General features: G+C 44.3%; 1 protein-coding gene across 7 annotated transcripts in view; it reads left to right on the top strand.

Annotated features, from left to right (window-relative positions):
- Positions 1-24,375, top strand: part of LOC135518183 (F-BAR domain only protein 2-like) — a 102,381-nt gene that overhangs the window by 12,998 nt on the left and 65,008 nt on the right. For 6 of the 7 annotated variants that reach the window (XM_064943145.1, XM_064943142.1, XM_064943141.1 and 3 more), the window contains exons 2-6: positions 11,425-11,516; positions 16,579-16,653; positions 16,828-16,969; positions 17,718-17,870; positions 18,963-19,067. In XM_064943145.1, coding sequence (XP_064799217.1) covers positions 11,425-11,516; positions 16,579-16,653; positions 16,828-16,969; positions 17,718-17,870; positions 18,963-19,067 — 567 coding nt within the window. The remainder of the gene's footprint in view (positions 1-11,424; positions 11,517-16,578; positions 16,654-16,827; positions 16,970-17,717; positions 17,871-18,962; positions 19,068-24,375) is intronic. The other variant, XM_064943144.1, reaches the window with a different exon arrangement.

The raw sequence follows: 24,375 nt of genomic DNA, 5'->3' as shown, positions 1-24,375 counted from the left end.
GCTAACATAATTGCAAGGGCTTTCTAAGGGCTTTCTAATGATCAATTATCCTTTTAAAATGATAAAATTGGATTAGCTAACACGACGTGCCATTGGAACACCAGAGTGATGGTTAACAAATCAGCTGTTTCCAGCTAAAATAGTCATTTACAACATTAACAATGTCTACAATGTTCTTCTGATCAATTTAATGTTATTTTAATGGACAAAAAAATATGCTTTTCTTTCAAAAACAATGATATTTCTAAGTGACCCCAAAGTTTTGAATGGTAATGTAAATGCAACATGCGTTAACAGAGTTACAGTTCATATAAGGAAATCTATCAATTGAAATGAATTCATTAGGCCTTAATCTATGGATTTCACATGACTGGGAATACAGATATGCATCTGTTGGTCACAAATACCTTAAAAAAAGTAGGAACGTGGATCAGAACCATTCATTATCTGGTGTGACCACTATTTGCCTCATGCAGCTCAACAAATCCCCTTCGCATAGAGTTGATCAGACTGTTGATTGTGGCCTGTGGAATGTTGTCCCATTCCTTCAATGGCTGTGCGAAGTTGCTGGATATTGGTGTGAACTGGAACACATGTCGAACACGTCAACCCAGAGCATCCCAAACATACTCAATGTGTGACATGTCTGGTAAGTACAGTGACTTGCGAAAGTATTCGGCCCATTTGAACTTTGTGACCTTTTGCCACATTTCAGGCTTCAAACATAAAGATATAAAACTATTTTTTTGTGAAGAATCAACAACAAGTAGGACACAATCATGAAGTGGAACGACATTTATTGGATATTCATGGCAGGAGAGGGCTGAGAACGCAAAGAAGAAATGCTCACAAACAGGGATGTATACACATTTGTGGCTAAAACTTGAGAGAAATAAGCTCTTTGTGTGTTAGGGAAATTTCTGGGATCTTTTATTTCAGCTCATGAAACATGGGACAAATACTTTAAATGTTGTGTTTTTATATTTTTGTTCAGTGTATTAGACCACACACACAAGGCCTAGCTACAGTACCATAGCCTCTGCCCTCTTCCTCCATGTAAAGAGCCACTGTCCAAATTATAAGGGCTGCCTTTGTTTCTTGCCTTTTTACTTGTTCTCCTCCACTGAGCATGGACTATGTGGTCATCACAAAATATCCTTGCAGACATCGGATAGGATAGCTCCTATCTCTCCATGCTACTGTATTCGACACATGACAAATAAATTGATTTAATCTCTAGCTCTGTAGAAAGGAATAGCATGTTTTTGTTTTGGGTTGGAGCCATGAGGTTGAGTCGTGAGGTCAACCGACATGGGGCCTAGCCATGTGAGAGGAGAGCTGAAGGGATCTCTTCACTCTCCCCTGGCATCTGTGGCTGGGAGGTTTAGGTCAACATTGAGTTGGGTAACTTGGGTTACATGGGAAAGGCTACTTTCGGAGTTGAGTCAATTGATATTTTACCTCATAAGGTCAATAACTAGTCAGAGTTTCTACTGGTCAGGTCACGTTGTTATGGAAGCTCCTGGCCCAAGACAATTGTATCTGGGAGCACCTTGGAAAATCAGCTACAAAAGCCATTGATTTCATATAGGGCTGTCCCCTACGTAAAAAAGAATTGGTCAACCGAAAGTTGTCTGTTCTTTCTTCGACTAACTGCCTAACAACCAAACAATCGATCAGTTGAATAATTGCAGTCAGCCCTAATTTCAACGTTTAATTCTAATTCAAGGACTACCTTTAACAATTTCCACATAAAAATGTACTATAACTCTTTTAGTGGAAGAACTGTGCAGATGCAAACTTTGGAAACGGAACTACGGCAAAATCTCTCACGTTTTTATGTGACCACATTTTCCAAAAACTCTTATCAGCTCTGAATTAAGATTCAAAGATGTCTTTAAAAGAAGGGGGTGTCTGCTATGACATGGCACCTTGTGTTTTGAAAAAAATTGTTTTGGTTGTTAAACCAGGCCTGCAGGAAGTGAAGTGGATTTAAACCCGGTAACAGAATTACATCATGGGTCTGTGATCTGTACAACACAGAAATGCATAATTATGGATATGAATGTCATTTCTCTTCATGTTTTAATAAGTTTGGACATCACATTGCAGCACAGTAGAGTGCAGTACAATACAGCACAATATACTGTATTTGTCTATACTGGACTGTGCTCTGCATACGGTACTGTGCTATCCAAACTTGTGAAACACGTGTTTATGATGGGTTCAGATTTGGTCCAGTCCGGTCCATCTGTAGACATTAACATCAAGGGTGGACTGACCAAGTTTCAATTACTTTTCAGCGTCCATGGATGTTAATAAATGGGAAGAGGAGGCTTGTGGGTAGGTGTCAGTAAGAACTGGGAGAGGCTGTCCAGACTGTTTTTAAGACAGCAAGAGGGGAAGAACATGTTATGAGCTGAACACTATGCCAGTGGAAGGAAAGACAGTAGCAAGTCACCCAACTGGTTTGTGACTTCCCATAGTAGCCAATTCAGTTGCAGTAATTCCGTAACTGATTTGGTAACATAATTACGAGTTTTTAATTACGTAATTCATAAACTGTAATATCACTAATAACTAATTGGTAGGTCTACCATTATTTGTTACTTCTGTGAACTTTCAATATCCTCACTTCTCACGAGGGAGAGAAATGAGAAAATATCTTCAAGATATGTGGGGTTTAGGTAAAGGTAAACAATTTCTCAAACTTATGTGTGTTGATATTAGTTGACATGGGTCTTTACATCAACATTATGTAGACATAGATGTTTTCTAATTTCCTAAAAATAGACTAATGACTTTCATTTTAAACCCAATTTGATGTGCTCCTATGAACCTCATGGGTCCTTTTTAAAAAGTGTATTTTTTTCCATTTCTCCCCAATTTCATTATCCAATTCTCTTGGCGGACTCGGGAGAGGCGAAGGTTGAGAGCCATGCATCCTCCAAAACATGACCTGCCAAGCTTCACTGCTTCTTGACACACTGCTTGCTTAGCCAGCCGCACCAGTGTGTCGGAGGAAACACCGTCCAACTGACAACCAAGTCAGCTTGCAGGCGGCCGGCACGCCACAAGGAGTCACTACGATGAGACAAGGAAATCCCGGGCCGGCCAAACCCTCCCCTAACCCGGACGATGCTGGGTCAATTGCGATTCAGGTGGCATTCTGTCCCTGCTCTTCCAAAGAGAAAGTTATGCATTTTTTTTTGTTCACTGCAGCAATAGAGCGGTGTTTGAACAAGGGCTCCGTACATTTTGTACATACAAGTGTGTTTTTCCATATCCTTCACTTGGTCAGTGTGGGACTGTCCACCTGGGTTTCAAGTACCGTTTGTCAACTGCTCTAAGGCTTCTTTTGGGTTCGTCACTGAATCACTTTCCACTACTGAAGAATCTCTGATCTGATGTTATCCGATCTAAATGTACACAAAAACAAGAGAATGCTCCTAGCCAAGCTCTAGCCTAGCGAGAGCGAAGAGAACCGGAGATTGCATTCTTGGCCTCTTATGGGGCAATATTTATTTACACAGTGATGGGCATTGATGATTCAGGGAGTTGCCAAGGACTGTAGCGCTATTTATTTTCATGTGAAAAATAAACCATGTTTTGTTTTTCCACATCTTACAAATCAAATCATGAAATTTGGACGAAGATTCATCTTCTGTTCTGCTGGCTAATGTCATTAGTCTCATTGCTTTTGCTAATATTCTCTTATTTTAGTGTGTCTGAGTTTCAAAGCTACCCTTTTCTGGTCTGGGGCTATAGTTCTGCTCTATGCACAGCAATTTCCTGTTTTCACTTGCCAAATCCATTTTATTCGCCATTGTGTACATTTCATGCTTGGCTCATGGTTGCTGCTATTGATGCTATTTCCCATAAATCAAATTTAGCATCATTTGTTCGACCTAAAGCAAACGGAACAATTAACACAATGTTAGTGTTGCTCAGACAGATAATTGCTAAGACCAGAGAGAAAAGCCACAGGCCACCTCTTGTTAACTAAAGCACGTTTTGTGACTGGAATTAGTGTAATCATCAGAGTTCAGTTCTGTACTGTCTCTCTCACAAGGCATTGCCAAACCACAGTACCACCATACATACGCATGCACACACATAGGTAGAGAAAAGGTATGCTGTAGTGTTATTGCAGTAGGAGGGGAAAGTGGAATAGACAAGTTCTAATCCCATCCATTTACATAAGCAGCAATTCATCCATCAAGTAATAACTTCCACAGGATATGGAAAGTTGTAGTCTTATTGCTGACTACATGTGGTTATATTGGCATAGAATGGATGCCTCTTATTGGCATAGAACCCTGGCATAGAATGGCCTCTCTTCACAGGACATGGAGCAGCGTGGTGGTTGTTCCTCCCAGCCTTCAGTTAGATTTAGGATTCTGTCATAGACCTTAGTGTTGTGGACAGGAGTGGTAGGACATTTTGATACACTACCGTTCAAAAGTTTGGGGTCACTTAGAAATGTCCTTGTTTTCCATGAAAACATACATGAAATGAGTTACAAAATGAATAGTAAATATAGTCAAGACGTTGACAAGGTTATAAATAATTTTTTAATTGAAATATTAATTGTGTCCTTCAAACTTTCCTTTTGTCAAAGAATCCTCAATTTGCAGCAATTACAGCCTTGCAGACCTTTTGGCATTCTAGTTGTCAATTTGTTGAGGTAATCTGAAGAGATTTCACCCCATGCTTCATGAAGCACCTCCCACAAGTTGGACTGGCTTGATGGGTACTTCTTACCTACCATACGGTCAAGTTGCTCCCACAAAAGGGTTGAGATCCGGTGACTGTGCTGGCCACTCCATTATAGACCGAATACCAGCTGACTGCATCTTCCCTAAATAGCTCTTGCATAGTTTGGAGCTGTGCTTTGGTTCATTGTCCTGTTGTAGGAAGAAATTGGCTCCAATTAAGCGCCGTCTACAGGGTATGGCATTGCAAAATGGAGTGATAGCCTTCCTTCTTCAAGATCCCTTTTACCTTGTACAAACCTCCCACTTTACCACCCCCAGGCCATCACATGCTTGACAGATGGAGTCAGGCGCTCCGCCAGCATCTTCATTTTTTCAGCGTCTCACGAATGATCTTCTTTGTGATCCTAACACCCCCAACTTAGATTTGTTTGTCCATAACACTTTTTTTCTCCAATCTTCCTCTGTCCAGAGTCTTTGTTCTTTTGGTCATCTTAATCTTTTCTTTTTATTGCCCAAATAGAGCGAATAAGCAAATAGAGCGAAGAAGGCCAGCATCCCGGAGTCGCCTCTTCACTGTTGATGTTGAGACTGGTGTTTTGCAGGTACTATTTAATGAAGCTGCCAGTTGAGGACTTGTGAGGCATCGGTTTCTCAAACTAGACACTGTAATGTACTTATCCTCTTGCTCAGTTGTGCACCGGGGCCTCCCACTCCTATTCTGGTTAGAGCCAGTTTGTGCTGTTCTGGGAAGGGAGTAGTACACCGCATTGTACCAGATCTTCAGATTCTTGGCAATTTCTGGCATGGAATCGGTGTGTTGGGTCATTGTCCTGTTGAAAAACAAATGATAGTCCCACCCACTAATCGCAAACCAGATTGGATGGCATATCGCTGCAGAATGCTGTGGTAACCATGCTAGTTAAGTGTGCCTTGAATTCTAAATAAATCAAATACCATGTCACCAGCAAAGCACCCCAAGACCATTGCAACTCCTCCTCCATGCTTCACGGTGGGAACCACACATGTGGAGATCATCCGTTCACCTTCTCTGCGTCTCTATCATTTATTTGGACTGCAATGTCTGAGGCTGGTAACTTTAATGAACTTATTCTCTGCAGCAGAGGTAACTCTGGGTCATGCTTTCCTGTAGCGGTCCTCATGAGAGCCAGTTTCATCATAGCACTTGAGGGTTATTGCGACTGCACTTGAAGAAACTTTCAAAGTTCTTGAAATTTTCCAATTGACTGACCTTCATGTCTTAAAGTAATGATCGACAATATGGACTTGTCTTTTTACCAAATAGGGCTATCATCTGTATACCATCCCTACCTTGTCACAACACAACTGATTGGCTCAAACGCATTAAGGAAAGAAATTCCACAAATGAACGTTTAACAAGGCACACCTGAGACTACCTCATGAAGTTAGTTGAGAATGCCAAGAGTGTGCAATGCTGTCATCAAGGCAAAGGGTTGCTACTTTGAATAATCTAAAATATATTTAGCTTTATTTAACACTACCATGTGTAATTTCAGTTATGTTTTCACTATTATTCTACAATGTATGAAATATTAAAAATAAAGAAACTTTTGAGCAGGTGTGTGCAAACTCTTGACTGGTACAGTGTATTTCCACATTGCGGTTGGAATAATATTGTGAAAATTATGATGATTGCCCTTTTAGTGTAAGAGTTGTTTTAAAAGACCACCTGAAATTTCCTTTTATTTTGTTGGGATGGAGTTTTGGCCTGCATGGTGACGTCAACATGTATTGGCTAATAGTCCAATAAGAGAGTTCCAAACCTCTGTCAGTAACAGTTCTCCTCCCCACTAAGACCACTCCCAGACAGTCCGAGCTAAATTCTTTGCTAAGAAGCTATTTTTGTTTGTTTTTGACCATTTTAATTGAAAACAATCACAGTAAGGTACTTAATTGTTACCGAAATGATTTGATATTGAGATAAAAACTGCTGCATTTGACCTTTTTAAGCAATGTCCAAACATGATTTAATAACGAACCACTTCCTTAGACGCTCTACAGAGAAGGTTCCAACATATTTCTTAATGTTTCCAAGAAAAGACTTGATGTAGTTTCTTGGCATCAACAAAAATGTAAATGTATTATACTCACAAAAGGCCCAGATTTATCACATAGTTCCATGATGATTGACAAAGCAAGAATGATTTCCAGTAAGGATAAACCAATACCAAAGCAATTGATGGCAAAAAAGAACATTTGACAAAGGTAAATCAAAAGGTATACTCTACAAATGAGAGGTATTAAACGGTTGAAAACTGTATCTTGGGTGTCTTCTAAGCAGGTTCCATTTACCTGTTCCGATCAAGAGTTCAACAGACACCATCTTGACTCTAAAGGAATTATCCACTCAAACTATCTTTAGGTATTTTTTTCATTAGTCTACTTTTGATACAGTCCCAAAATTGGTTTGCATGACAACTATCAAGTTTTCAAGATACAGCACATTCAAGAAGCAAAGTGTACTGTTCAACATTTTTTGCTGACTGTAACAGAGAAGCATAGCAGCGTTCTAGCTATCCAGTCTTTTACGCCGCATAGAAGTAGCATGTTGAAATAGCATGTTGTTGTATTGTGGTATAAAAATAGCATGATGTTGTATTGTGGTATAAAAATAGCATGTTGTTGTATTGTGGTATAACAAATAGCATGATGTTGTATTGTGGTATAAACATAGCATGTTGTATTGTCAGTAGTGAGCGATTAACCCCCCCATTTTGACTCCAAGTGATCTTGACTCAAAAGGTTGGTGACCACTGCTCTAGAGATATTAAATCCATAACTATGTGGGACACTGGGTTGAAGGAACTTGTAGTTTTCATTAAGCAAATATTCAACAGTTCAGTGCAGAAATGTGGTTATCAACTGTAATGACCATCAATTGCACGTGTTCTTTCCGGCTCCGACCACTAAGGCACAGCATAAGGCTCAGACAGAGATGGATACACTTTCATGCCCGCAATGTTAGGTAAGGTACACTCAGACCGCTCATCAAAAACATAATTTTGACTGTTCATGACCTTTAAGTTACCGCTCCCTCTCTCTCTCCGGCTCCCTCTCTCTCTCCGGCTCCCTCTCTCTCTCCGGCTCCCTCTCTCTCTCCGGCTCCCTCTCTCTCTCCGGCTCCCTCTCTCTCTCCAAGGCTCCCGCTCTCTCACTCCGTCTCCCTCTCTCTCTCCGGCTCCCGCTCTCTGTTCTTGGGAAGCTTTGAGCTCTTTCAATTGGACATTGTGAGCATCTCTCGTCTCACTCCACAGAGGCATGGATTGATATGCGCGCCCAACCTCTCCACATGTTATCTCTCACTGGGGTGGAGGGCACTGCATTCTTAAACAGGCCACTCACTGCCAGGCCAAGAGTAATGACTGACTGGTCTTGAATTTCACAATGTGTGGTTAGAATATTAATCACTTGGTCAATGAATCTCCAAAGGGTGCATTTCAAGTCAAGAGCCATGTGGCACTTCTAGTACCACTCACTTCTTTATACTGTTCCTTTTTCAACTCTGAGTAGTGATATAACACAGCATGGTTGGTTTTCAGACTCAAAACCATGAAAGTTGTTGCCTTGTATAGAATGTGTCTATCTGTTCTTCACAAGTTGCTATGGGGCATTGTACTGGTGGGGTGGAAAAAGCCACAACGCCCAGACCTGTTTCCTGCCTTTTTTATTTTGCTTTTGCTTTTGTATTGAATTTATTTTATATTGCTGCATTCCAAAAGCACAGAATATTAGCCCTTCCTGTTTGGAGTTGTATTTTGTCTCAGACTCTCTGTCTCTATTCCTCTGTCTGTTTCTCTCACTCCGTCTCTCACTCTCTGCAGCTTCCCTGGTATCTAGTTATTGCAGTCAGTGACTGAGGTCTGTGACAGCCATGGTCTGTACAGTAGTTAGCAGACGGGACAGAATTTGCAGCTGTTAGACTAGGATAGCCTATGTGATGCATGCTGTGTGAGTCATGTGCTAAAGCTTATGTCACACTATTGATTATAGCCACAGAGCTGAGGCATGGGATGTGTCTGAAATAGAACCCTATTCCCTATAGTGCAATACTTTTTAGCAGAGCACTGTGCGGCCCTGGTCAAAAGTAGTGCACTATATAGGGAATAGAGTGCCATTTGGTATTTTTAATTTCGACACAGTCTGGACTGTTCTAAATAACCACACTCTGTAATAGGAAGTCTATTCTATACCATTACTATTCTGTCTGGCTGCAGGAAATGACTTTTCTGCTTTTCCTCTTACACTATTTTTTTTCTTTGCCCTGCAAATATCTATCATCATTTGCACCAGGCTGTAGGTTTGTTTGGCGTGACCCTCCCCTGACCTCTTGGATGAACCCATGTGTTAAATGAGCACAGCGGGGTGTGATGATGTTGTATGGTACTGATACAAATTGCTGACTGTGGAAGCGACCAGGAAGTGGCTGTGTGGCAGTCACGGGTTGGTTCAGTTGACATGGTGAACCACAGCGTCCTGTCAGGGTCCCTTTATTCATCCCCTTGCTATTGTGTATCAAAGCTAGTTTTGTAGCAGTCAGTCATTTGTACTGAAGTTATCATAGTACAGTAATACATTGATTGTTTAATAATAGAGTAACTATTGATTGTGTTTCATAGTACAGTAATAACTATGGATTGTGTTTCATAGTACAGTAATAACTATGGATTGTGTTTCATAGTACAGTAATAACTAAGGATTGTGTTTCATAGTACAGTAATAACTATGGATTGTGTTTCATAGTACAGTAATAACTATGGATTGTGTTTCATAGTACAGTAATAACTATGGATTGTGTTTCATAGTACAGTAATAACTATGGATTGTGTAATTTATTCATGTAAGAGGAACATTTGGTATTTGTTGGCTCGTGATCTCTGTTTCCAGGGCCACATGCTCAAGAGGAAGTCAAAGGTTGAGTAGTTGTGGAATTAGTTTCCTGAGTTTCCCTTGAGTAGGCCTGATAAACCAGGTTGGAACCAGGTCAGTTACTATGCGCTTGCTCATTTCTTCCCCCTGTTGGACATACCTAGGCTCTGCTACAGGGCAGCCTTTTGCTGCTGGAGGAAGTAGCCTCTAGGTATCAGCATGCTTCAGTTGGGCTGGAACTTGGCTAGGCCAACTAAACGAGTGTGCTTGTATACACCCTTAAAATACCTTTGCTGGAAAAACGAGAATAGTACTGTTTGCCCATTTTGAGATGCTGTAGCCAGTATACATTTCCTCAAAATAATCAGAATTAATCAAATATAACAAATCTGTCATTAATTTTGGCGTTTTTACAGATGAGATCTTAGGCGTGCAATTTCACATCTAAGATTTGGTGCAGTATTTCTCAATGAAAAAACTGTGCATGAAAACAAATTGGGCTTGTGTGCCCGGAGCGCAGAAGTCCAAAACGAACAAACATCACAATGTCATCATCATGTATGCAAAAATTCTTCTGAACTGTTTCTGGTGGGAAGCATGCGGACGCCTAAACTGATCTTAGGTCAGTTTTGTGTTTGGCCTCATAATGTGTAGGAGTCAGATCAGGGCACTGTAAGGTAACGCATAGCCTACGATTCAAACAGGTCAGGAAAATGAGTCTGAGTACCAATCTGTTTAGCTATCATTCCACTCCTGGCCATTCCTGTCATATTAAACAACTTTGGCATGACAAGGCGTGGAATATGTGCTGAAGAGACTGGTGCAGAAAAGATGCTGTTTGTATGTTGTCTCAGTGAAGTTAATATTTCTAAGGAAGGAGGTGAAGAGTAACAATCTAGTCTCCGTTCCAGTTTCTGTAGAACTAGGACAAGGAGGGATGTGGAACTCAACTCGAGATAAGCTCAACAGTTGAATAGAAGCAACCTCTGGGAAGGGGCCAGAGGACTTAGGCAGGTTTGACAATAGCAGTAATAGGAACAGACTGAGTTCCTGCCTAGCAACAGAGAACAAATGTTTATCTTAGACATGCAAGGAGGTGACTGCCTAGTCAGAAGGTATACATATGTGCTTGTATGTTGTGCTTGCAGCTGAGCCACCCAGTGAGTTGAATAAACTTGGTTTGGGGTTTTTACTTAGGTTCTGAACAAACAAACACTAGCCAAACTTCAGTTTTACACATGTCCATGGCATATGAATTATTGAGTGGTGGGTGGTGTATGCATTTTGTTATACCCACTGTTGCAACTGGACACCAATCCAGAGTAGTGATGGTTACTGTTACACAAACACACAGAATAGTGGTCTATAGTCAGTACTGTCACAATCTACACAGTCTCTGGCTGTTAAAGACCCATCTTCAACCTACTCCATTAACATTATTCAGGACATTCTGAGTTGTATAAGGATTGTAGAACTGTTCCAGGGAGCATAGAACCATATAGATACCGTTGAAACCGTTTTAGGTAGCATAAAGCCACATAGGGACCACATAGAGAGCATAGAACCGTACATGGATTGTTAGAACCATTGTAGGGACCATAGAAAAGTATAGGGAGCATTGTAGAACCTAAACACTATGGCCAGGATGACTATGGTGGACCAGTCGAGGCTGTTGGCGATGCAGACCTTGAGGAGGCTCATAGTGGAGAAGGCCAGGGCAGTAAAGCATGAAGGAAACCCTTTCATCCTTGACCGGTTTTTCAGTTGACTAGGCTAATCATCTCTTCTTTTTTCCCCTCAGGGTGAAAAAAACAATGGATTTGATGTTCTCTACCACAACATGAAGCATGGTCAAATCTCCTCCAAGGAACTTTCAGAGTTCATCAGAGAAAGGTAAGTTTTTGGTAGCCTGGTTCTGGAACTGTTTGTGCTGTGTCATGTGCTAACTATTATGTTTGTAACCAGGCTATGCCATTTGGTGTTTCTTTAGTTAAACCTCCACTCACCCTTGTTTTGAGGGTTCCATTTAACCCAATGCTGTTCTCATCATAGAGGTGAATTCGAGACTTACTTTAAAAGTTACTCAACACCAATTTTTCTGGTTAATCTAAAAGTTGACCTTCCATTAAAGGTCATGCACAGTCAAATTGGGTCAGGTGTGGAGGATGCCAGCTGATGGTACAATCGATAAAGTGACACATGCTGGCTTATTGGTAAAGGCCAATGTGAAAATGCCTTGCTTCCCCTTCTGTCAAAATAATGCGTTCAGGGGGAGCATCCTATTGGCCGAACGAGCCACATCACCCGTCCATAAATGTGTATACATTAGGGCTGGGCAGTATGCAGATTTTCATATTGTCATAACGTCCTTCTCCCATCCCGGGATTTACAGTATTACTGGCTTATTACACAAGGGGGGCCAAACAAATCCTGACTAGTCTCCCGGTCCCTGCCGCATAAAAACATCCCTGCAGCATGGTGCTGCCACCACCACACTTCACAGTAGGGATGGTATTGGCCAGGTGAAGACCACAGTCGTGACCCTTGACATTCAGGCCAAAGAGCTCAATCTTGGTTTCATTAGACCAGAGAATCTTGTTTCTCATGGTCTGAGAGTACTTTAGGTGCCTTTTGGCGAACTCCAAGCGGGCTGTCATGTGCCTTTTACTGTGAAGTGGCTTCTGTCTGGCCACTCTACCATAAAGGTCTGATTGGTAGAGTGCTGCAGAGATTGTTGTCCTTCTGGAAGATTCTCCCATCTACACAGAGGAACTCTGGACCTCTGTCCGAGTGACCGTCGGGTTGTTGGTCACCTCCCTGATCAAGGCCCTTCTCCCCCGATTGCTCAGTGTGGCTGAGCGGCCAGCGCTAGGAAGAGTCTTGGTGGTTCCAGACTTCCATTTAGGAATGATGGAGGTCACTTTGTCCTTGGGGACTTCAATGCTGCATAAATGTTTTGGTAACCTTTGACACAATCCTGTCTTTGGAGCTCTATGGAGAATTCCTTCCACCTCATGGCTTGGTTTTTGCCGTGACATGCATTGTCAACTGTGGGACCTTTATATAGACAGGTGTGTTGCTTTCCAAATCATGTCCAATTAATTGAATTTACCACAGGTGGAATCCAATGAAGTTGTAGAAACATCTCAAGGATGATCAATGGAAACAGGATGCACCTGAGCTCAATGTCTAGTCTCATAGCAAAGGGTGTGAATACTTATGTTAGTAAGGTATTTCTGTTTATTTTTAATACATTTGCAAACATTTCTACACTTTTTTTGCTTTGTCTTTATGGGGTTTTGAATGTAGATTGAGGCATTTTTTAAATGTTATTTCACAATTTTAGAGTAAGGTTGTAATGTAGCTAATGTGGAAAATGTGAAGGTCTGAATACTTTCCAAATTCACTCCACAGTATAAAGGGAATCCTTATTTGCCTACCAATCAATGGTCTCCCACGGCATAGTGTTAAAATTCTGAATCATGATGTTAAATTTGATACATTTGTCGATCTCTTTTTTTTTTTATATATATATTTTCTTTTAACCTTTATTTAACTAGGAAAGTCAGTTAAGAACAAATTCGTATTTACAATGACTGCCTACCAAGAGACAAAAGGCTTCCTGCGGGGATGGGGGCCCTCCAGCCATAGACCGGGAATCAGGTTCATGCTGAACGGCCTACAAGTAAACACAGGAGTATGTGACGGGGCAAATATGAGCGTGTCAGAGGTCATTATAATATTGTTTTTCACTCTGGTTGCACATTTAACATGCTGATAGAAATGAGGTAAAACTGATGAGTTTCCCTGCATTAAAGTCCCCGGCCACTAGGAGCACCGCCTCTGGATGAACGTTTTCCTGTTTGCTTATGGTGGAATACAGCTAATTGAGTGCGGTCTTAGAGCCAGCGTCTGCCAGCGTTTTGGTGCCAGTGTCTGCGGTGGTACAACAAATATAGATGTAAACTCTCTTGGTAAATAGTGCAGTCTAGAGCTTATTATGAGATACACTACCTCAGGCGAGGTAAAACCTTGAGACTTCCTTAGATTTCGTGCACCAGCTGTTTACAAATATGCATATGCCACCGCCCCTTGTCTTACCAGAGGCCACTGTTCTATCCTGCCGAAAAATCTTAAAACCAGCCAGCTTTATGTTAATCATGTCGTTGTTCAGCCACGACTCATAGAAACATAAGATACAGTTTTTAAATGTCCCGTTGGTAGGATATACCTGCTCGTAGTTCATCTATTTTATTATTGAGTGATTGTACGTTGGCTAATAGGACCGATGGTAAAAGTAGATTACCCACTCGGCGACGGATCCTTACAAGGCACCTGGACCCTCGTCCACGATATTGCTGTCTTTTCCTCCTGCAAATGATGGGGATGAGGGCCTTGTCAGGTGTCTGGAGTAAATCCTTCCCGTTTGACTCATTGAAGAAGAATTCCTCCAGTACGGGGTGAGTTATCGCTGCCCTGATATCAAGAAGCAATTTTTGGTCATAAGACACAGTGGGAGAAACATTATATACAAAATAAGTTACAAATAACACAAAAAAACATGCACAATTGATTATGGGATCGTAAAACTGCAGCCATCTCCTTTGGCGCAATTATTATACCAGGAGCCAACAGTTTGATTAATCCAACCTAAGGAAATCCAGTCCTCAGCTCTCCTTAACAGAGAGAATTAACTGTGGAACGAGCATGTGGTGTAGCCTACTCTCCCAGGCTTAGGCCTGATTAGGCCACCTGCACACCTGAACACTCCATAGACTGTAAAACTCCTTGGCAGTGGACTGCATACCTGTAGCCTCTCAGCCATAATACGGAGCTTAATCATACCTCCTTTAGAATTCCTCTCACGCCTTGATGTCTTTCATTGTGTTTGAGGTCTATTTTTATAACCTCGTCTGCTCAAGGTCTCCTGTTGGAATTCAGGATGGGCTGGCCCACACAAAAATGTGCTCATCACTCAAACAGACACTGCATTTACCACACTGTTTTGCCACAGACTGTAAATATTAGGCTACCACACAAACAGTAAAGTTTCCACAGCTTGCAGTTTGCTTTGACACTGTGGGTAAGGAAGCTCCTGTTAGTGGAGGCATAGACTTGTCCTATAGTGTCTTTTTTTCCAGTCTGTGGTGTAGATGGGTCACAGGTAGCTTACATCTCAGGGTTAGGCCTATATCGTTACTGTTCGCTGTAACTGACACTCAACTTGCACACCTACCTACCCATCAGTGGCGCAGCGGTCTAAGGCACAGCATCTCAGTGCTTGAGGCGTCACTACAGACCTGGTTTGAGTCCAGGCTGTATCACAACAGGCCGTGATTGGGAGTCCCATAGGGCAGTGCACCATTGGCCCAGCGTTGGCCGGGGTAGGCCATCATTGTAATTAATCATTTGTTCTTAACTAACTTGCCAAGTTAAATAAATGTTCAATAAAATTTGAAAAATCTGAATCTGTGTTCCCATGATTTTCTGTGTCCCTTTTTGAGGAAGTCTCTCATACCTCAGAAACGTTGCATTGTGGCTCCCTCTGGTGGCCAGAAACGGCCCTTGCACCTACAGTACTTTACCATGTGTTTTATATAGGCCTACTGTAACACACAGCCAATATTCGTCCTGCAGGCAGTTGTTCACTAGCATCTATATAAGTCAAATAGAAATAGATTTGAGCGGCGTTTCGTCTGTAACGTTGAATCTGTGAGTGTTGAGTGTGAAGCAGAGCAGGCAGGTCTGTGTTAGTTAGGAGGGGAGAGCTGTCTTGGCCCAGAGTGTATTTACACACTTGGAGAGCTTTTACTCTCTGGAGTTATGTATGTGTGTGTGTTCAGGGGGAGAAGCCTATTGGCTGACTGAACCACGTCACCTGTTCATAAATGTGCATATACCAAAGGGAATCATTATTTGCCTTTAGTTTTCGGGAACTGGACGATGTAATTTTCCTGTGATGAGGTTGTTACAAATGATGATGGCAAACCATAGTAACCTGTCAAGAAGAACTTAGTGGTAGAGTTCCGCTGCATCTTTTTTCATTTTTTTTAAAATTTTACCTTTATTTTACTAGGCAAGTCAGTTAAGAACAAATTCTTATTTTCAACGACTGCCTAGGAACAGTGGTTTAACTGCCTGTTCAGAACGACAGATTTGTACCTTGTCAGCTCGGGGGATTGAACTTGCAACCTTCAGGTTACTAGTCCAACGCTCTAACCACTAGGCTACCCTGCCGCCCCAAATCTATCTGCACTGATATCAGTTAGTAAAGTGAGAACGTGCGTTCATTCTGTATTTGCGTGCGTGCGCTTGTGCCTCCCTGTGAATGCGTGAGTGTGTGTGCTTGTGCCTCCCTGTGAGTGTGTGTGCTTGTGCCTCCCTGTGAGTGTGTGTGTGTGCCCCTGGTTGTCCCTGCCTGACCCTCCTGTGGTGACCTGACTGCAGTGGGAGGCTAAGTAACAATGTTTTAAGATTTTACTTCTGTCATTTCCATGCAGGAGAATGTGGGGATGATGGGATGGCGAGGGATGGGAGGGCATCTCTTCTCTGTGCTTCGACATTACACTAAATGGGAGACCTTGATGAACAGAGCTCTCCACTTGGTTGGGCTTTGCTTTGACTAACACTCAAACGTTTATGTTCCAAGTGTTTGTGAGTGTTCAGTGGGTGTGGAGTTGTCTTGGGCCTTGACTTACATGTATAGTACTTGTTGTAAACACTCAATGGAACCCCTTCCAACCGGTAGATGATTTGAGGGTTTTAGTGCTGTGTTGATGGATTTATTATGGTTGACCTGATTCACTAGAGGAAAGTTGAATCACAAATGTCCCTCGTCAAAAGTAGTGTGCTATATAGAGAATAGGGTGTCATTTGGAACACATATTGAATGAGGTTACTGATTCAATAGGTAAAAATGATTAAGGTAATGACGTTCTGTGCTTTGACCCTCTAGGGCTACCATAGAAGAGGTCTATGCCAGGTCAATGACCAAACTTGCTAAGTCAGCTGGCAACTTCTCTCAGCTCGGGTAAGACACACACACACACACACACACACACACACACACACACACACACGCGCTCGTGCGTCAGGTGAAAAGAGAAGTGTGTCACACATCAACCCTCCCTATTTAATGATAAGGCCAGTCTTCACAGAATGAATGATCTACTGATCTCCAGTTAATAAAGTCTGTGTGCTGCAGGACGTTTTCCCCGGTGTGGGATGTGTTTAAGACGTCCACAGAGAAGCTGGCCAGCTGCCACCTGGAGCTGGTGAGGAAGCTACAGGAGCTTATCAAAGACGTGCAGAAGTACGTGGATGACCAGGCCAAGGCCCACAAAAAGGTGCGGGGCGGAGAACCAAACACCACACCACACATCGCATTGTTTCCTTGTAACAAGCCCAGACCCACAAACAGCCCGGGAGGCAGAATCACACAACACGCCACTTTGTTCCTGTAGGAATTACATTTGAGTCATTTAGCAGATCGTCTTATCCAGAGCGACTTACAAGAGCCATTAGGGTTAAGTACCTCTCTCAATGGCACAACGACAGATTTTTCACCGTCAGCTCGGGGATTCGAACCAGCGTCATTTTGATTACTTGCCAAACACTCTTAACCACTAGGTTACCTGCTGCATCAACTAGTCTGTCCTTGCTGGCGTCTGTGCTCTGCCTGTGTAGGCTGCTGCTAGTGATAACCTGTATTTACCCTCTGGAGCTCAATAGAGGAGACTTCTTTCAGTCACTGCTATGGGGAAGGGTTTCTGTAGAGTTCTGGAGAGAATGTGTGTGTTCTCTATCCTGCCTGCAGTAACCAGCGGGGCCTCACCTGTCAGCAGGTCGAACTAACCAATCACTGCCTGTGAATTAGCAGAATTGGGTTTGAGCTTTCAACATAAAGGCTTCCACACAACACTGTCTCTCTCTCACACACACACAGAATGTCAAGTTGCCGTTTTAGCTAAGCTACTTTCTACCATTATAATGATCTTTGCTTCCATTTAGTGGTTTCAGTCACTTTCATACAAGGACAGTAAAATGAATGTGTTTGTTTCAATGGTTGCTGTCTTCCTCCTCTGTCCTACTCAGACCAAGGAGGAGGTGGCATCCACACTGGAATCAGTCCAGACCATACAGACCACCGGAGTAGCCTTACAGAAGTCCAAGGAGAATTACAACGCCAAAACTGTGGAGCAGGAGAGACTCCGCAAGGAGGGAGCAACACAGAGAGATGTGGACAAGGTACTGTACACTGGACTAAACTACACTAGGAGAGAGCAACACAGATGTGGACAGGGTACTGTACACTGGACTAAACTACACTAGGAGAGAGCAACACAGAGAGATGTGGACAGGGTACTGTACACTGGACTAAACTACACTAGGAGAGAGCAACACAGAGAGATGTGGACAGGGTACTGTACACTGGACTAAACTACACTAGGAGAGAGCAACACAGAGAGATGTGGACAAGGTACTGTACACTGGACTAAACTACACTAGGAGAGAGCAACACAGAGAGATGTGGACAGGGTACTGTACACTGGACTAAACTACACTAGGAGGGAGCAACACAGAGAGATGTGGACAGGGTACTGTACACTGGACTAAACTACACTAGGAGAGAGCAACACAGAGAGATGTGGACAGGGTACTGTACACTGGACTAAACTACACTAGGAGAGAGCAACACAGAGAGATGTGGACAAGGTACTGTACACTGGACTAAACTACACTAGGAGAGAGCAACACAGAGAGATGTGGACAGGGTACTGTACACTGGACTAAACTACACTAGGAGGGAGCAACACAGAGAGATGTGGACAGGGTACTGTACACTGGACTAAACTACACTAGGAGAGAGCAACACAGAGAGATGTGGACAGGGTACTGTACACTGGACTAAACTACACTAGGAGAGAGCAACACAGAGATGTGGACAGGGTACTGTACACTGGACTAAACTACACTAGGAGAGAGCAACACAGAGAGATGTGGACAAGGTACTGTACACTAGACTAGACTAGGAGAGAGCAACACAGAGAGATGAGGTGGGAGATCACAGGTACAGCTGTAGATGACCTATCACTATCCCGTTCTCTGTATCTCCATATCTTACCACCCATGTCACCTGTCTGTCATTACGTAGATGAGTAGTAGTACTTCATGCCAGAATAAATGTATATTTGTTTCCTCAATCTGTTTCTGAATCACATGGGTGTCTGCTCAGGTGAGATCTGGAGCTCCATAGAGGACTGTGTGACTGAGGCTGATGGTGACACGTGAAAACAGATGGCCATTTTCCTGTTGTCTGTCTGTCTCTGATCTCTGCAGGCTGGAGTGAAGGCCAAGAAAGCCACGGAAACCTACAAGGGCTTTGTGGAAAAATATGCCACAGCCAAGTCCGAGTTTGAACAGAAGATGGCTGAAACTGCACAGGTGTGGGTTTGTGTGTTGGTGTTCCATCCACTTTCTAGTACCACAGGACAATGTGTTTCTGTGTTGGTATTCCATCCACTTTCTAGTACCACAGGACAATGTGTTTCTGTGTTGGTATTCCATCCACTTTCTAGTACCACAGGACAATGTGTTTCTGTGTTGGTGTTCCATCCACTTTCTAGTACCACAGGACAATGTGTTTCTGTGTTGGTGTTCCATCCACTTTCTAGTACCACAGGACAATGTGTTTCTGTGTTGGTGTTCCATCCACTTTCTAGTACCACAGGACAATGTGTTTCTGTGTTGGTGTTCCATCCACTTTCTAGTACCACAGGACAATGTGTTTCTGTGTTGGTGTTCCATCCACTTTCTAGTACCACAGGACAATGTGTTTCTGTGTTGGTGTTCCATCCACTTTCTAGTACCACAGGACAATGTGTTTCTGTGTTGGTGTTCCATCCACTTTCTAGTACCACAGGACAATGTGTTTCTGTGTTGGTGTTCCATCCACTTTCTAGTACCACATGACAATGTGTTTCTGTGTTGGTGTTCCATCCACTTTCTAGTACCACAGGACAATGCGTTTCTGTGTTGGTGTTCCATCCACTTTCTAGTACCACAGGACAATGCGTTTCTGTGTTGGTATTCCATCCACTTTCTAGTACCACAGGACAATGCGTTTCTGTGTTGGTATTCCATCCACTTTCTAGTACCACAGGACAATGTGTTTCTGTGTTGGTATTCCATCCACTTTCTAGTACCACAGGACAATGTGTTTCTGTGTTGGTATTCCATCCACTTTCTAGTACCACAGGACAATGTGTTTCTGTGTTGGTATTCCATCCACTTTCTAGTACCACAGGACAATGCGTTTCTGTGTTGGTATTCCATCCACTTTCTAGTACCACAGGACAATGCGTTTCTGTGTTGGTATTCCATCCATTTACATTTACATTTAAGTCATTTAGCAGACGCTCTTATCCAGAGCGACTTACAAATTGGTGAATTCACCTTCTGACATCCAGTGGAACAGCCACTTTACAATAGTGCATCTAAATCATTAAGGGGGGGTGGTGGTGAGAAGGATTACTTATCCTATCCTAGGTATTCCTTGAAGAGGTGGGGTTTCAGGTGTCTCCGGAAGGTGGTGATTGACTCCGCTGTCCTGGCGTCGTGAGGGGAGTTTGTTCCACCATTGGGGGCCAGAGCAGCGAACAGTTTTGACTGGGCTGAGCGGGAACTGTACTTCCTCAATGGTAGGGAGGCGAGCAGGCCAGAGGTGGATGAACGCAGTGCCCTTGCTTGGGTGTAGGGCCTGATCAGAGCCTGGAGGTACTGCGGTGCCGTTCCCCTCACAGCTCCGTAGGCAAGCACCATGGTCTTGTAGCGGATGCGAGCTTCAACTGGAAGCCAGTGGAGAGAGCGGAGGAGCGGGGTGACGTGAGAGAACTTGGGAAGGTTGAACACCAGACGGGCTGCGGCGTTCTGGATGAGTTGTAGGGGTTTAATGGCACAGGCAGGGAGCCCAGCCAACAGCGAGTTGCAGTAATCCAGACGGGAGATGACAAGTGCCTGGATTAGGACCTGCGCCGCTTCCTGTGTGAGGCAGGGTCGTACTCTGCGGATGTTGTAGAGCATGAACCTACAGGAACGGGCCACCGCCATGATGTTGGTTGAGAACGACAGGGTGTTGTCCAGGATCACGCCAAGGTTCTTAGCGCTCTGGGAGGAGGACACAATGGAGTTGTCAACCGTGATGGCGAGATCATGGAACGGGCAGTCCTTCCCCGGGAGGAAGAGCAGCTCCGTCTTGCCGAGGTTCAGCTTGAGGTGGTGATCCGTCATCCACACTGATATGTCTGCCAGACATGCAGAGATGCGATTCGCCACCTGGTCATCAGAAGGGGAAAGGAGAAGATTAATTGTGTGTCGTCTGCGTAGCAATGATAGGAGAGACCATGTGAGGTTATGACAGAGCCAAGTGACTTGGTGTATAGCGAGAATAGGAGAGGGCCTAGAACAGAGCCCTGGGGGACACCAGTGGTGAGAGCGCGTGGCGAGGAGACAGATTCTCGCCACGCCACCTGGTAGGAGCGACCTGTCAGGTAGGGACGCAATCCAAGCGTGGGCCGCGCCGGGAGATGCCCAACTCGGAGAGGGTGGAGAGGAGGATCTGATGGTTCACAGTATCGAAGGCAGCCTAGGTCTAGAAGGATGAGAGCAGAGGAGAGAGAGTTAGCTTTAGCAGTGCGGAGCGCCTCCGTGATACAGAGAAGAGCAGTCTCAGTTGAATGACTAGTCTTGAAACCTGACTGATTTGGATCAAGAAGGTCATTCTGAGAGAGATAGCGGGAGAGCTGGCCAAGGACGGCACGTTCAAGAGTTTTGGAGAGAAAAGAAAGAAGGGATACTGGTCTGTAGTTGTTGACATCGGAGGGATCGAGTGTAGGTTTTTTCAGAAGGGTGCAACTCTCGCTCTCTTGAAGACGGAAGGGACGTAGCCAGCGGTCAGGGATGAGTTGATGAGCGAGGTGAGGTAAGGGAGAAGGTCCCCGGAAATGGTCTGGAGAAGAGAGGAGGGGATAGGGTCGAGCGGGCAGGTTGTTGGGCGGCCGGCCGTCACAAGAAGCGAGATTTCATCTGGAGAGAGAGGGGAGAAAGAGGTCAGAGCACAGGGTAGGGCAGTGTGAGCAGAACCAGCGGTGTCGTTTGACTTAGCAAACGAGGATCGGATGTCGTCGACCTTCTTTTCAAAATGGTTGACGAAGTCATCTGCAGAGAGGGAGGAGGGGGGAGGGGGAGGAGGATTCAGGAGGGAGGAGAAGGTGGCAAAGAGCTTCCTAGGGTTAGAGGCAGATGCTTGGAATTTAGAGTGGTAGAAAGTGGCTTTAGCAGCAGAGACAGAGGAGGAAAATGTAGAGAGGAGGGAGTGAAAGGATGCCAGGTCCGCAGGGAGGCGAGTTTTCCTCCATTTCCGCTCGGCTGCCCGGAGCTCTGTTCTGTGAGCTCGCAATGAGTCATCGAGCCACGGAGCGGGAGGGGAGGACCGAGCCGGCCTGGAGGATAGGGGACATAGAGAGTCAAAGGATGCAGAAAGGGAAGAGAGGAGGGTTGAGGAGGCAGAATCAGGAGAAAGGTTGGAGAAGGTATGAGCAGAGGGAAGAGATGATAGGATGGAAGAGGAAAGAGTAGTCGGGGAGAGAGAGCGAAGGTTGGGACGGCGCGATACCATCCGAGTAGGGGCAGTGTGGGAAGTGTTGGATGAGAGCGAGAGGGAAAAGGATACAAGGTAGTGGTCGGAGACTTGGAGGGGAGTTGCAATGAGGTTAGTGGAAGAACAGCATCTAGTAAAGATGAGGTCGAGCGTATTGCCTGCCTTGTGAGTAGGGGGGGAAGGTGAGAGGGTGAGGTCAAAAGAGGAGAGGAGTGGAAAGAAGGAGGCAGAGAGGAATGAGTCAAAGGTAGACGTGGGGAGGTTAAAGTCGCCCAGGACTGTGAGAGGTGAGCCGTCCTCAGGAAAGGAGCTTATCAAGGCATCAAGCTCATTGATGAACTCTCCGAGGGAACCTGGAGGGCGATAAATGATAAGGATGTTAAGCTTGAAAGGGCTGGTAGCTGTGACAGCATGGAATTCAAAGGAGGCGATAGATAGATGGGTAAGGGGAGAGAGAGAATGACCACTTGGGAGAGATGAGGATCCCGGTGCCACCACCCCGCTGACCAGAAGCTCTCGGGGTGTGCGAGAACACGTGGGCGGACGAAGAGAGAGCAGTAGGAGTAGCAGTGTTATCTGTGGTGATCCATGTTTCCGTCAGTGCCAGGAAGTCGAGGGACTGGAGGGAGGCATAGGCTGAGATGAACTCTGCCTTGTTGGCCGCAGATTGGCAGTTCCAGAGGCTACCGGAGACCAGGAACTCCACGTGGGTCGTGCGCGCTGGGACCACCAGATTAGGGTGGCCGCGGCCACGCGGTGTGGAGCGTTTGTAAGGTCTGTGCAGAGAGGAGAGAACACTTTCTAGTACCACAGGACAATGCGTTTCTGTGTTGGTATTCCATCCACTTTCTAGTACCACAGGACAATGTGTTTCTGTGTTGGTATTCCATCCACTTTCTAGTACCACAGGACAATGTGTTTCTGTGTTGGTATTCCATCCACTTTCTAGTACCACAGGACAATGCGTTTCTGTGTTGGTATTCAATCCACTTTCTAGTACCACAGGACAATGCGTTTCTGTGTTGGTATTCCATCCACTTTCTAGTACCACAGGACAATGTGTTTGTGTGAGTTTCTTGTTTGAGTGTGGTGTACTGTACTCTAGCTTTGTGCATGTTTTAAGGCTCGTGTGTGTGTGTGTGTGTGTGTGTGTGTTTACCGCTCAGTATTCCATGCTGTGTGTGTGTTTACCGCTCAGTATTCCATGCTGTGTGTGTGTTTACCGCTCAGTATTCCATGCTGTGTGTGTTTACCGCTCAGTATTCCATGCTGTGTGTGTGTTTACCGCTCAGTATTCCATGCTGTGTGTGTTTACCGCTCAGTATTCCATTTTGTGTTTACCGCTCAGTATTCCATGCTGTGTGTGTGTTTACCGCTCAGTATTCCATGCTGTGTGTGTGTTTACCGCTCAGTATTCCATGCTGTGTGTGTGTTTACCGCTCAGTATTCCATGCTGTGTGTGTGTTTACCGCTCAGTATTCCATGCTGTGTGTGTGTTTACCGCTCAGTATTCCATGCTGTGTGTGTGTTTACCGCTCAGTATTCCATGCTGTGTGTGTTTACCGCTCAGTATTCCATGCTGTGTGTGTGTTTACCGCTCAGTATTCCATGCTGTGTGTGTGTTTACCGCTCAGTATTCCATGCTGTGTTTGTGTTTACCGCTCAGTATTCCATGCTGTGTTTGTGTTTACCGCTCAGTATTCCATGCTGTGTGTGTGTTTACCGCTCAGTATTCCATGCTGTGTGTGTGTTTTACCGCTCAGTATTCCATGCTGTGTGTGTGTTTACCGCTCAGTATTCCATGCTGTGTGTGTGTTTACCGCTCAGTATTCCATGCTGTGTGTGTGTTTACCGCTCAGTATTCCATGCTGTGTGTGTGTTTACCGCTCAGTATTCCATGCTGTGTGTGTTTACCGCTCAGTATTCCATGCTGTGTGTGTGTTTACCGCTCAGTATTCCATGCTGTGTGTGTGTTTACCGCTCAGTATTCCATGCGGTGTGTGTGTTTACCGCTCAGTATTCCATGCTGTGTGTGTGTTTACCGCTCAGTATTCCATGCTGTGTGTGTGTTTACCGCTCAGTATTCCATGCTGT

This window comes from Oncorhynchus masou, chromosome 28 (assembly GCF_036934945.1).
Source record: "Oncorhynchus masou masou isolate Uvic2021 chromosome 28, UVic_Omas_1.1, whole genome shotgun sequence".
Taxonomy (NCBI): domain Eukaryota; kingdom Metazoa; phylum Chordata; class Actinopteri; order Salmoniformes; family Salmonidae; genus Oncorhynchus; species Oncorhynchus masou.
Note: the sequence above shows the minus strand (reverse complement) of the source record. Positions and strands in the feature narration are given on the sequence as shown.